General features: G+C 35.9%; 1 protein-coding gene across 2 annotated transcripts in view; it reads right to left on the bottom strand.

The window, feature by feature from the left end:
* Window positions 1-14,303, bottom strand: part of EXOC3 (exocyst complex component 3) — a 39,939-nt gene that overhangs the window by 12,825 nt on the left and 12,811 nt on the right. For both annotated transcript variants that reach the window (XM_020985669.2, XM_020985670.2), the window contains exons 2-5: window positions 13,608-13,806; window positions 12,191-12,410; window positions 9,859-10,540; window positions 656-773 (exon numbers count right to left, since the gene is read on the bottom strand). In XM_020985669.2, the coding sequence (XP_020841328.1) occupies window positions 656-773; window positions 9,859-10,540; window positions 12,191-12,410; window positions 13,608-13,751 (1,164 nt within the window). In that variant the 5' untranslated portion in view covers window positions 13,752-13,806. The remainder of the gene's footprint in view (window positions 1-655; window positions 774-9,858; window positions 10,541-12,190; window positions 12,411-13,607; window positions 13,807-14,303) is intronic.

Below are 14,303 nucleotides of genomic sequence, written 5' to 3'. Positions count from 1 at the left end.
AGTTAGAGATGTCCCTCTTCTTCCTAACTTCACATGAATACTTGTAAAGCTTATTGAGGGAAGTACTTTTGTTGCTTAAGTAGAGCCCTTTATAACAGGTGAATTACCTCATAATTTTGCCTGACCACTCACTTAACACTGAAAGGAGGAATCAACCTCTGCTCCCATAGTGTCTTCCCCTTCTTTTATATCCTCTTTCTTATACATTTGATATGGTAGCAGAAGGTCTGAGGTAAATCAGGGCAGTCTTTAGAGCTGAAGCCCAAAGACTCTACCTGGGATTTTTAGCCAATTCTGCCTGTCACATGACATGCTCCATTTTCTGGGTTCAGCTCCAGTAAAGGGCTATGTCATTTACCACTGGCAACCATAAATTTCAAGCCCTAATAGGGAAATGCACCTTGCTTACAGCTCAGCATCCTATTTCAAATGCCAAAAAGAGACAATAAATAGAAGCAAAGATTGGACATAAACAACCTTAAAACCTTCTAAAGTAAATTTTAAAGTAGGCTTTCTTTTTCTCCTTTGCAACTATTATGTCAAAACTATTTACTATGTATACATGAAAGCTAGGGACAGTCATATACTTAGTAGCATAATACTACTACAGAACAGGTCTTATTTGTATGCAACTGCACATGCCAATTTTACTCACTGTAAGCGTTGACATATATGTGTCGAGCAGGTCAGAAACCACATTTTGTGAAATTAAGGGCTGCAGGGTATTTATATCCACTTCTGGGGCCAGTTCCAAATTTCCCATCATCTCTGCACTATATTGTACCAAAACAAGATTGACCAATTACAAATGAAGAAAGACAAGTAGAAAAGCCTTAAGTCATTGGAAATGTGTTCCCCCCCCCATGATGCTATATTGCCATTCATTTTGGTCTGAAATTTAGTCAATCCTGACAGAAAGTTGGAATGTAAGTGAATTTTGGACACATCTTGGTAAAATTTAAAATATTATCCAAATTTTAAAAGAAAATCTCAAATGTAGAATGTACCAAATGAATTAATGCTTTACTGCATTTCTTTGCCATTATAATGGCCTCATTTTAAAACCTTCCACCTACTTTAAATGTTAGAGTTTACAATGGTCCACATACACTATTCTATTTGAATCTCATAAAAGCCAAGTGAGGTGAGCATTTATTAAACAAATAAAGACATTGAGGATCTGAGAGGTTAATTCACTGTTCCACAATCATATGGCTAAGAATGAGAACAAAAGACTCAGCCATATTATCTTCACTCCCTTTCATGTCAGTTAAATGGCCTCCTGGGAGAATATGATGTTCTATGTAACAAGCAGAGCAGTGTAGTTTAAAATAAACACATACATACAATAATACCACGATGACCAGAGGTCACAGTGAACCTCAATTACTGTCCTATTCTCTAGGTGTAGCTATGAATAGATGCAGACATAAAAGACATGTGACACAGGCTTTAAGAGGAGATAGTCCTCAGTGTTAACCTTTAACACCTTCTCAAAAAACAAACAGGATGGGGGTAGCTAGGTGGCCCAGTGGATAGGGCAGGAGCCCTGAAGTCAGGAGGACCTGAGTTCAAATCCAGCCTCAGATGAAATACTTGACACTTACTAGCTGTGTGACCCTGAATGAGTCACTTAACCCCAATTGCCTCAAAAAAAAAAAACCAGGACCTCCTGACTTGTAAAAGAAATATGGAGAAACACAAAGGCTGAATGTTATGTACAACCTTGGACTCAGCCATTACAGTGGTTGTTTTTGCCTGATTTGTTACAAAGGAGGGTTTAATTCTGTTGCAAGAAATGAAGTAAGCATCAAAATTCATATTAAGACAATACAAAAATAGAATCTATTATATTAGTTCTGTACTTCTTCAGATAAATCATAATTTTTATGGATTCTCCTCAGAATCATGGTAGTCATTTGCTCCAGGCTAATTATATAGTTTAGCTATTAGAATTAAGTCTGATTTCATATGTTAATTATATAGTTTACCTATTCAAATCAAACTCTGATTTATATATGACTGGTCATATGAGGATAACATTAAAATTCAAAATTTTAGATTAGGAAAAAAATATGCTAATAATTTATTTTAATACTACCAAGCAATGTTTCAATTAAACTATTTCTAACCTCCCAAGTTGCCTATTAAAATTAATTATTTTTCAGTAACACAGTCCTAAAGTACAGCCTACTTGAGCCACCACATACTTTTTACCTCACTCTCCCAGAAATTCAGTGACCTCTACTCGCAGAGCCTAGCTGAGAAGCAAAAAGAAAGCAAAGACGACCTCAAAACTCTCAAAGCTAAGATGTCACAAAATCCATACATGTTGTTCACTGGCAACCTCTTAGGCCTTTTATGAAGAGATAATTTAGTTTTATTTTAGAAACAACTCTAGACAAGTATGATTATCTTGTTTCCCATGTTACAGAATATCAGAAGCAGTGCATGTGTGTGTGTGAAACACTAGGAATGGACTAGCAGAGCAGTGAGAAATAACTGGTAAGAGAAGACAAGGAAAAAACTACAAAGAGCAAACAAATTAACTCAAAAAGCACAGAATTTGCTAATGTATCTAGTTAGACACAAATAGTTATAAACCTTTGAATGTGGCTTCAAACTCTACCACTTGACTAAAACTGCTGTCTCCAAGGTTAGCAGCAATTTCTTGGTTTTAGGGGTTTTTTTGTTTTTTTGTTGTTTTTTGCTGAGGCAATCGGGGTTAAGTGAATTGCCCAGGGTCACACAGCTAGTTAAGTGTCAAGTGACTGAGGCTGCATTTGAACTCCTGACTCCAAGTCCAGAGCTCTATCCACTGTGCAACCTAGCCAACCCCAGCAATTTCTTAATTGCTATAGGTGATGGCCTTTTCTGAGTCCTCATTTTATTTTAACCTCCCTACAGCTTTTGTTACTACTGATCACCTCCTTCCTCTTACATACTCTCTCCTCCCCACGAGTCCTGACACTCCTCTCTTTTGGTTCTCCACCTAAGGATTTGATTTCCTTTGTGAGATCCTCATTCATATCCCACCTCCATACTCTGGGTATCTCTAAGATTTTATCCTGGACATTCTTTCCTCTCTCCTCACACTTGGCAACTTCATTAGCTCTAATGGATCCAGTTAGCATCTCTGTGCAAATAACTCCCACCATCGATTTATCCACCCTAATTTCTCTTCTGAGCTCCTGCCCTTCATCACGATCTGCTATAGCCTCAAGCTGGATGTTCCACAAGCATCTCATACTCAACTTGCATCAAACAGAACTTCCTCCTCCAAAATCCCCATTTCTGTTGAGGGCATTGAAATCTTTTTAGTCACCCAAGTTCACAACCTCAGAGCCATCTTCAATTGTTCTCTTTCCCTTACCTCTTCCCCATATCCAATCAGTTGCCAAGTTTTGTCAATTCTACCATAATAGTGTTATCTGTCCCTTTCTCTCAATTCACATCTAATCTACTACAATTACCTCCTAAGCAGTCTTCCTGCTCCTTTCTCCAATCCATCCTCCACAGAGGTGTCAAAACAATCTTCTAAAAGCGAAGATCTAATAATGTGCCCATCGAGCTGAAGAAGCTTCAGAGGTGCCCTACTTTCCTTTAGGATAAATTACAAGTTACACAGCTTAGCATTTTAAGCTCTTTACAACTTGTTCCTGTGAAGTAGGTATTATTATTCCCATTTTAAAGATGAGAAAAAGCTAAATAACTTTCCCAAGTTAGTGATGAGATTGCAAAACAAAAAGAATTCAATGTGCCTAAAAATGCTGACAACAGAAATCAGAACAAAACCTAATCATTTAATAGAAAAGAAAAATGAAGTGAGAAAATGAAAGGAAATGGTGCAATGGGTAAGGGATGGGACTCAGAGTCAGAGAGAACTGAATTTAAATTCTGCCCCAGAGACAGACTAGCTCTATGACCATGGGAAAATCACTTAACCTCTATCAGCCCCAGTTTCCTCCTCTGTAAAAATGCGGATAATAACACCTACCTCACAAGGTTGCCGTGAGGAACAAAAGAGGTAACACATGTATACGTGTTTGCAAAATTAAGAAGCTACATAAACACTATTTTTATCGTCATCAACATCATTACCATCATAATGACTGGACCTGAAACACAATTTCACAATTTATAAAGGCTATATACTGAAAGTTATGGAATTTTAAAACATCTGTGTTCCTTTCAGAGTACAAACTTGTCATCAGACAAACTTTGCATGTTGTCCATTGCAGCTCAAATTTTTCTTGTGAATATAAAATGAATTAGCTATGTTCACGCAAAAAAATACTTAGGATGCTAGTAAACCTAAGGGGAAAAGTGACTCTCTCATGCAGTGCCCCAATTCAGATTTTCGCTTTTTTGTTTACTTTTAATCTGAAATCATAAGAGTGGCCTTTGAATTATTATTTAAAGAACCATGTGAAAGACAGTGTAGATAAAGGATAGAGAGCCAGCCTAGGAGCCAAAGAGACCTGGATTCAAGTCCTGGCTCTGACATACTAACTGTGTGACCCTGGACAAGTCACTTAACTGCTTAGTGTTCTAGGTAGATCTTTAAGACTATAAATTCCACACCACTACTATGACTGCATCCCAAAGAGATCGTAAAAGAGGGAAACAGACCCACAAGTACAAATATATTCACAGCAGCTCTTTTTGTGGTGGCAAAGAATTGGAAATTGAGGGGATGCCCATCAATTGCGGAATGACTGAACAAGCTGTGGTATATGAATGTCATGGAATACTATTGTGCTATAAGAAATGATGAGCAGGCTGATTTCAGAAAAACCTGGAAAGACTTACATAAACTGATGTTGAACGAAGTAAGCAGAACCAGGAGAACATTGTACATAGTAACAGAAACACTGTGCAATGACCAACTTTGATAGACTTAACTCTTGTCAGCAATACAATGATTTAAGACAATTCCAAAAGACTCATGATGGCAAATGCTATCCACATCCAGAGAAAGAACTATGGAGTCTGAATGCAGATTGAGCTTACTTTTTTCTCTTTTATTTTGTCTTTTTCTTTCTCATGCTTTTTCCCTTTTGTTCTGATTCTTCTTTCACAACATGACTAATGTGGAAATTTGTTTAAATGTGATTGTACATGTATAACCTATATCAGATTGCTTGCTGTTTTGGGGAGACAGGAGGGGAGAGAGAAAAAAATAAAAAAATATTTGGAACTCAAAATCTTATAAAAGTGAATGTCGAAAACTAACTTTTACATGTAATTGGAAAAAATAAAATACTATTTAAAAAAGACCATAAATGGCAAAGATGGTACCAACCTATATTATTAGAGAGTTTCCTTACTTGGGAGCTCCCTATACTAATAAACTAAAAGGTCTAGTCCCTATCTTTATCCTTACCCCAATAACAGAAAACAAAATAAAAACTTACTATTCCAGAAACTCAGCTATTCCATAATTTTCCATTATTGGTAGAAGATTCCAAAACAGGAAACAACCATAAATGCCAAGCTAGTAGCAAGAAAAAAATGGAAATTACCCAGCTTTTTTATAAGTAAACACTGCTACCAACCTTGATTACTGGGGAGTTAGACGGAAGCTATCACTGAAACTGCTCATACCAAAACAAAATATTTGAACATTTAAAGGTCATATATTGACCTTGACCTCTTAGAAAAGTATAATTCCGACATACACTGGTAAACAAAGTAGAATTTTCATAAGGTCAAAAACAATCCTGATGGTTGCCAAGAACTTAAAACAAATGGTTAGTGAAGTTTTTAAACACCATTCAAAAAAATACCCCAAAACTGAGATATGGAAGGGATCTTGCAAGCCATCTAGATCCATCTCTCATTTTACAGTTAAGAAAAAGGAGGCTTAGAGGGATTAAGTGATTTATACAACAAGGCACACAGATAGTACTGGATGTAGGATTTGAACCTGGATTCTCTCAATCCAGAGCCAGTATTTTTCCATAGACCCATACTACCTAGAAGCCTTTTCAATCAGAGCAGGAGAAAAGCAAGGATGCCTAATATCACCATTATTATCTGATATAGTTCTAGAAATGCTAGCAAAAAGACAAGAAAAAGAGAATGAGTGAATAAACACAAAGAAGAAAGAAAATTACTGATTTCTACGTATGATATAATATTCTATGTACAGAACCCAAGAGTCAAGTAAAAAACATTTAAATAACTTCAGCAAAGTAGGATATAAAACAAACTCACACAAATCACTAACCTTTCTGAATATTACAACAAAACCAAAAAAGAGATAGAATAAGAAATTCCACTCAAACTAACTACTGAATGTATAAAATATACATCCAGCTACCAAAACACATGCAGGAATTAAATGAATACCACTAAAAAAAACCCCACTCTCTGAAGAAATAACAAAAGAACTAAATAACTGGAAAGACATTGTTGAGGGTATCACTATCATCCCAGGCACCTGGGCTACTAACAACATTCTAAGTCTTTTCGTTGGCTGTCGTTCATGCCTGGAATGCTGTCAGCTCAAATCTCCCCATCTTTAAGAAGTATTTCCTAGTCTTTCACACTGCTAGTATCTTCCTTCTGAGATTACCTTCCATGTACTATGCACATATTTTGTATGTTGTTTGCAATTTGTTTCAGTCATATGATTTCCTTCAGAGAAGAGATGATGCTTTTGCCTTTCTTTGTACTCTCAGCACAGCGTCTGGCATATAGTAAGAGATTTATAAACGCTCTCTAACTAACTGTCTTCCATGGGGTTGGGCCATGCCAATATAATAAAAATGACAACACTACCTAAATTACTTCATCAGTGGCATATAAAACTATTCAAAGATTATGACATAGAGCTAGAAAAAAATAATAAAATTCATCTGAAGGAACAAAAGAACAGGAATCTCAAGGAAAATAATGAAAAAGGGTAAGGAAATGGAATCTATCAGTACTAGATATTAAATTATACTACAAAGTCGTAACCATCCCAACTATTTGATACTGGTTAAAAAATAGAAAAGGTGATCATGAAAAAAGTCAGAAAATCAACATACTAAAAGGAACATATAGGTTCACTATTGGACAAAAACTACTAGGAAAACTAGAAAGCAATCTAGAAGAAATTGGGGTTTTGCCCAACATCTCACACTACAGACAAAAATAAGCTCCAAATGGACAATGACATAATAAAGAGAAAGGAAAGATCATTAATTGTTAAATAGGTTTAAGTATATAAAAGGCAGTTCTCAAAGGAAGAAACCCAGGCTACCTATAGCCATAGGAAAAAATGTTCCAAATCACTTATAATTAGAGAAATGCAAGTTAAAACAACTCTGAGATTTTACTTCACGTCCATCAGATTGTCAAAGATGACAAAGAAGAAAAATGATAAATGTTTGAGGAGGTATGGGAAAACAAACATATTGACATGCTATTGGTGAAATTGTGAATGGATAAAACCGTTCTCAAAAGCAATCTGGTATTATACATAAAAACTTAATAACAGTGCACATCCTTTAATCCAACCTAGCCAAAACAGATCAAAGAAATAGGAAAAGATCCTGTATGTACAAAAATATTCGTAGCAGTTCTTTGCTGTAGTTGTTGTTGTAGAAGGGGAAAAAAACTGGAAATTAAAAGGATACCTATCAAATGAAGAATAGCTGAATAAATAGTGGCATAGGAATATAATGGAATACTATTATTGTGTAAGAAATGAGGAAAAATTATGTCAGATACATAGTCAAACTTATGTGAAGTGATGAAAAGTGAACTGAAAGCACCAAAAATAGAACTAAACAATTTATACTATAATATCAATATTATTAAAACAAACAACTTTTAAAGACTTTTATAAAATGATGAACAAAATGAGAACCAGAAGAACAATTTATACCATAACAAAAACAGTGTAAATTTTAAAAACTGTGAAAGCTACAAAAAGCTGTGATCAATGCAGTTCCAGAGGACTGATGATGAAATAGGCTATCCACCTACTGAAAACAAGTGACAAATTTAGGGTACAGAACGAGATACATATTTTTGTATGGAGACAAAGGAATTCATTTTGCTTAACTAAGCATATTTATTACAAGAAATTTGTTTTGCTTTTTTTTTAATGGGATGGGGGGTAGGAGAGAGAAAATAGACTTCTGATCATTTAAAAAACATTTTCTAAAAAAGACAGATTAGGGAAGCTACAGGTGTGAAATGTTGCATACACTTGTAGATGAGGTCACTGCACTATTAGTTTTTTGTTGGTGATCAGTCCTTTTGTTCAACTCTCTGTGTCCCCATGTGGAGTTACCTTGGCAAAGATACTGGAGTGGTTTGCCATTTTCTTCTTCAGATCATGTTGCAGATGAGGGAACTAAGGCAAATAGGGTTAAATGACTTGCCCATAGTCACACAGCTAATAAGTGTCTGAGGGCAAATCTGAACTCAGGAAAATGAGTTTTCCTCACTTCAGGCCTAACACTCTATCTACTTAGCTGCCCCTAAATTGTTAGTTTTACTTTGCTTCAAAAGAGCTCTCACAGGGTTGGAGTCAACTGAAAATGTTTATAATGTAAAAACAAAACATGTCAATAAAACCTCAAAAAAGTCTTTGCAGTAAATTTCCCTGACAGAGGTCTGATATCTAAGCTACACCAGGAACTGAACCAAATACATTACATAGTAAGGGCCATTAACAAATATAGAAATGGGCAAAGGATAGGAACAGGCAATTAGCAAAAGAATAATAGCAAGCTATTAAGAAACATATAAAAGTTCTCCAAATTGCTAATAAGAGAAATGCTAATTAATAAAAACAACTTTTTATTTCCATCACACATTTCAAACTGACAAAGATGACAACAAAGGAAAATGGCATTTGTCAGAGGTGATGTGAGTCACAGTAATGTACAGCTGGTAGAGCTGTGAACTGGCCCAGCCAATCTGGAAAGAAATTTTGAACTATGCCCAGAAAGTCATAAAACCCTGCATACCTTTTCACTCAGTAATACCACTACTAGATGGTAATAATAATCTTGTATACAAATACACAAAATTATTATTAGTGGCACTTTTCTATTGTGGCAAAGAATTGGAAATTTAGGGGGTGCCTGTCATTTAGAGAATGGTTGAATACGTTAGGGTAAATGAATGTAATGGAATATTTGGGGACTGTAATAAATTCAGAAAAAAAAAGTTGGAACTAATTGTATGACCTGACACAATGAAGTGAGAACCAGGAAAACAACTTATACCACGACAACATTGCAAAGAAAAAGAACTTGGAATAACTTAAGAATACTCATCAATGCAATAACCAAATGTGACTGAGGAGGACCAATGATGAAGCAATGTTCTCACCTCTAGACAGAGAATTGGTACAGAATGTGTACCATTAATGTGTAGATTTGGTTTTTTTGGCTAAGCTTATTTTTTGAAGAGAGGGTTTAAAAAAATGGGTGAGGGGGCAGAATTGTAGGGGAGAAGAATCTAGGAACTGTGATGTTAAAAAAGAGAAAGAAAAAAAAGAATGTACATGATGCTTCTTAAAAATTCAACACAGAAAAGAAGTTCAAAGTTCAAAGACAAGCATGACAACTTCGTAACTAATATGGCAAATTTATGATACACTTTAAAAAATGCTGTACTTAACAGATTCATGGTTTCATATATGACCTTTTTCTACCATTCTTTACATGTGAAAATGTTCACTTTTTTTGGCACATGTCAAGTTCAGAATATAACAAAATATATTTTTTTAAAAAATCTTAATAACATATTTTTTCTTTTACTCTTCAGCACCTCACACTGTTCATTGCACACAATATGGACTTAACTGTTTAATAAATGCTAAGTAAATAAATATAAAGTTCACTTTACCTTGTGTAAGTATTTAAAACCCATGTTAAGAGGCTAACAATTTCATTTGCTTCTAGGTCTTCTGATGCAAGTTCCTGCATGCGTGTGGACAAAGCCTGATGGTACATGGTTAAAAGTTTTTTGAAGATATCATAATGAGGAGGAAAACACTGAACCATTAGGTTTTTTGCAACTAGTAGATCATCAAGAACATATTTCCGTATAATTTCCAAGTGACGAACAAGCCACATTTTGTCAGATTCTCTGGTATCTGCTTGGGTACCCTCAATTCTAGTAGTCACAGTTCTATCCAAAATGTTAAACATTTTTTCTTTCCACTTTTTGGGTCTCCCACTAGGAATAAATCCAGTTTGTTTTTTCCGGTCAAGCATACGCCTATCAATTTTTTCTTCTCTTTCAATTATCCTGACAACTGAAACAAGCAAGGTAGGATCCCGGCGAACAGTAACTAAAGACCTTTGCAACACCATCCACAGCTGTTTGCCTAACTCCTCAGAAAGTTTCTCCATGTCCCCAAAATAAAGTCTGATGAGAGTCATGTCATGAGTATTCTTGCTATCCATTCGGTATTGCTCATACATCAAGCCATCCCGAGAACATTCTAGGTCCATCAGCTTTCTATGGGCTTGCAAAAATTCTCCTTGTTCAATTAAGTCTTGAGTTTCTCTAACAATCTCTGGTACTAAGGAGGGAAAAAAAAGAGTTAAAACAATGTATAATATAGGGAAAGGAAAAAAAAACAATTTAAACAAAAAGCTAACTTTTCAGAACTGATAAATTAGATAAAATAAAAGTATTTACAGAAAACTAAGCCAAAAAAGAACCCTCTAAAAAACTCAATCCCACTTTTGGCTAGTTAGCTTACAAAAAAGAGAAAATTTTTTCTTAATTCCCTGTCTGGATAAGTTGTTGCCAGCAATGTATTTTCATCATTTGACAGAAATTTAATTTAGGTCTATAGCAAATTATCCTCTTCTACTCTTTTGGGTACTAAAGGTAAATGCCACAAATAACAGGACAGAGTAAGCTGAAGTATTGTTTTTTAAACAGGTATCACTTGACTTTAAATATCAACAACACAAAAGTATATTGCAACACAAAGTAAGGGGTGCCATCTAAGAGTTGGCAGGCACCTGAATGATCATCTATTCCAACACCTTAATTATTTAATGAGAAAACTGAGGACAAAAATACTGAAGTGACTTGCCCAGAGTTATGCAGTTAATAGGATGAAAGGTCATTAGGGCATTACCCCAATTCCAGAAAGGCAGTGTGATGTAGTCCAAAGTACACTGTACAAGAAGTCAAATGGCCTAGCTTCTTCTCCTAGGTCTACCACTAACTAGTTCTGTGAACTTGAGAAAACAAGACACTTTCTGCATTTTAGCCTTTTCATCTGTAAAATTAAATTAAAAAGCTAGACTAGATAACTTCAATTCCCTTTTGATTCTAAAATTCTGTTATATCATAATTCTACAGTTTCCTTCTCTCTGTTAGCTTGGACATTATCCTAGCAGGCACCCCCGAAGGTGATACTGACATTTTGTAGGGCAACACTGTCTTCAGCAATGCCCCAGTAGAATTACCTGATAACACAATAACAATGTTTGTAGGTGTTACTTCGAGATGACTACAAATTGTGAGAAAACAAGTTAAATGTGTGGTAATTCAGTACAGGCAGTATGTGCTTCTTTATGTGGCCTTTTGTATCTCATTACTGCACTCATTCAATGCAGCCTAACAAAGACAAAATATTTCACTTCTCACTAACTTGGCTTACTCACAGGCTAAGATCTCCATAAATACAAAGTATCTAAAATCAGGGGCTACCTCCACCCCAGCCATACAGGAAATGAGGAAATGTAATTTCCAGATGTCCAGACAATAAAGTACAGAGTGAGGGCTAATATAAATTGGATGATAAAGCTAGCAAGAATTTTCTGATATAAAAGGAGGGCATTCAGTGCTATTCTGCTACATTACACTTAAGATGATTTACATCATGGGGTACGAATGCAGATTGACGCATACTATTTTTACTTTCTTTTTCTAGTGGTCTTTTCCCTTTGGTCTATTTCTTTGTTCACAACATGACTAATCTGGAAATATGTTTTACATGATTGCTCATATGTAAGGTATATCAAATTGCTTACCATTTTAGGGTCAGGGAAGGGCGGGAAATTTTGTAACTTAAAAACATTTTTAAGTAAATGTTAAAAATTATCTTTACATGTAATTGGAACAAATAAAATACTATGTTTTTTAAAAGATGATTTACATCATAAACTAATAGTAACAACAACAATAAAAATAATGCTTCATATTCACTTACCTGAGAAGATGTTTTTGAGATTTTCTACAGCAGCAGCCAGCTGGCTATGCTGTACTACCGCATCCTTCACATCCTTAAGATTTTCAATAGTGTTGATGCTCTGTCTCCAGTCTTTACTGACATCTGCCAGAGACTGCTGTATATCTTTTACATCATTTAATGCATTATGAAGTTGGCTCAAACCCGTCCGGACACCATCCAGTTGTGATTGGATTGCAGCCTAAACAGAGGGAGATATTGTTCACATTGCTTATCAAAAGCCAGTGATCCCTCTTCACAATTTCTTGATAAAACACACTTTACATGGCAGTTGGTCATTCAGAGAGAGCTGTATCACTACAAATGGCTGTAGAATTGTATGAAATGGTCCAAAGTCTGGTTGAAAAAGAACCAATCATGAGAGGACATTAATAATTAAAGAGAACTTAAAATTCATACTTTAAATTTGCTGTACTACTAGAAACTGAGGTGGAAACTGGGAAGGGGAAAGCAAGGAGACAAGACTGAGGACTCCCGGTGATGCTGGAGCGAACTCAAAGTCGGCAACCTACTTGTGGCAATGGAGATTTAAGTTGTTTTTTTTTTTAGAGAAAAATAAAAGCAGTTATTATGACAACTGGGGGCCATGAAAAGATCCCAGTCATTATTGGGAAAAATATTAGCCCCAGATTTCACTATATAAGAGATAACACTTATATAGTATTTACTATGTGCCAGGCTCTGTGTTCAGTGCTTTACAATCATCATCTCATTTGATCCTCACAACCCCCCAGGAGGTACTATTATTATCTCTATTTCATATACAAGGAAAGTGAGGTAAACAGAGGTGAGTGACTTGTCCAGCTGGTAAGTGAAAAGGATTGGGAGGATGCTTGACATATTGAAAAGTTATGTGAACAATAGCTGATGTAAAATTTGTAACTATCTTCCACTTGCAGAGCACATTAACTGGAATAAAACCCATTCGAAAAAAAATCTAAAGAATCTTTAACATGTTTTATTACCTCCACAAACTTTCAGTAACTCAATCTAAATCAACAAAGAGTGATTTAATAGAGGTCTGTAAATGGCCTGATGAAGAGCTGAGTAATTCATGCAGATTATACATATACATTTAAATGATCTATTTGAAGGTACTTAAAAAGGTGATTCTCTTTAATATGTCAAGCATCCTCCTAATCCTTTTTACACTATTAATTTGCACTAGGAAGAGTCTGTTAAGCAAAGAAAAATGTCTACTCCATTCTTTTCCAAATAATTATAAATTCTGAGTTAGCAAAGTTGGCATCATCACATTTTACTGCATAGTCGAAAATAGTACGTATACACTGAATTCAATCATGGAATGAACCTAAATGTGAAAATTTGTTCTATCCCGAAATGAATCTCATCACATTTGATTCCACTGGTTTCATACCTTCAGTCTAGCCTCCACTGAGGCTTTTTTACGGGCCTCCCGTCTGCGGTACTGCTCCACTTTGTCCAGTTGGTCAGGTCTTTGAAGCATTCCAGCTACTCTCTGCACAGCTGTTGCTACTGCTTCCCGATCAGTCTCCTCCATGGTCAGAAAGTGTTCTAAACTCCCACAGCTGTCCTACCACCATCATTTAATGGCACTGGTGAAATACGAAGATGCAGTTATTATTAAATGAGTAACTAAAATGTGGCTGGTCAGGCAAACAGCTTCCGTGTTGAGGAAGTTAAGGGGTCCCTTGAACTTGTCTTTTTGAGTTGCTATACTTTCCAGAAACACTGGGCCCAGAGCATGCAAGAGGCCCTGAAGGTGTCAAAGATAAAGCCCCTCCCTGAGCTGAAATAATGTGTTGTTTGCATCCCAAACTGTCCTTGGGAGTCAAGACATGTCAGTCTGTACCAGGGTAAGAAATGACTTATGCAGCTGGGACCCTTGCAGATAAGCAGACCATCCTATCTTCATAGTCTAGCAGTTTCCAAGGAAATAGAATGCTGCTTTTGCCATTGCCCTGCTCCTCCCTTTCAGAAGGGGTTATCTTTACTGCACCTTTCCCCCTCCCATGCCACACCTCTTTAGGTGGAAATTTGTGTTTTCTCCTCCTTCCTTTGTCCTAATGTTATAAATATGCAAACTTCTGTA

Source organism: Phascolarctos cinereus, unplaced genomic scaffold (genome assembly GCF_003287225.1).
Source record: "Phascolarctos cinereus isolate Bilbo 61053 unplaced genomic scaffold, phaCin_HiC Scaffold_4;HRSCAF=312, whole genome shotgun sequence".
In the NCBI taxonomy this organism is placed as follows: Eukaryota; Metazoa; Chordata; class Mammalia; order Diprotodontia; family Phascolarctidae; genus Phascolarctos; species Phascolarctos cinereus.
Note: the sequence above shows the minus strand (reverse complement) of the source record. Positions and strands in the feature narration are given on the sequence as shown.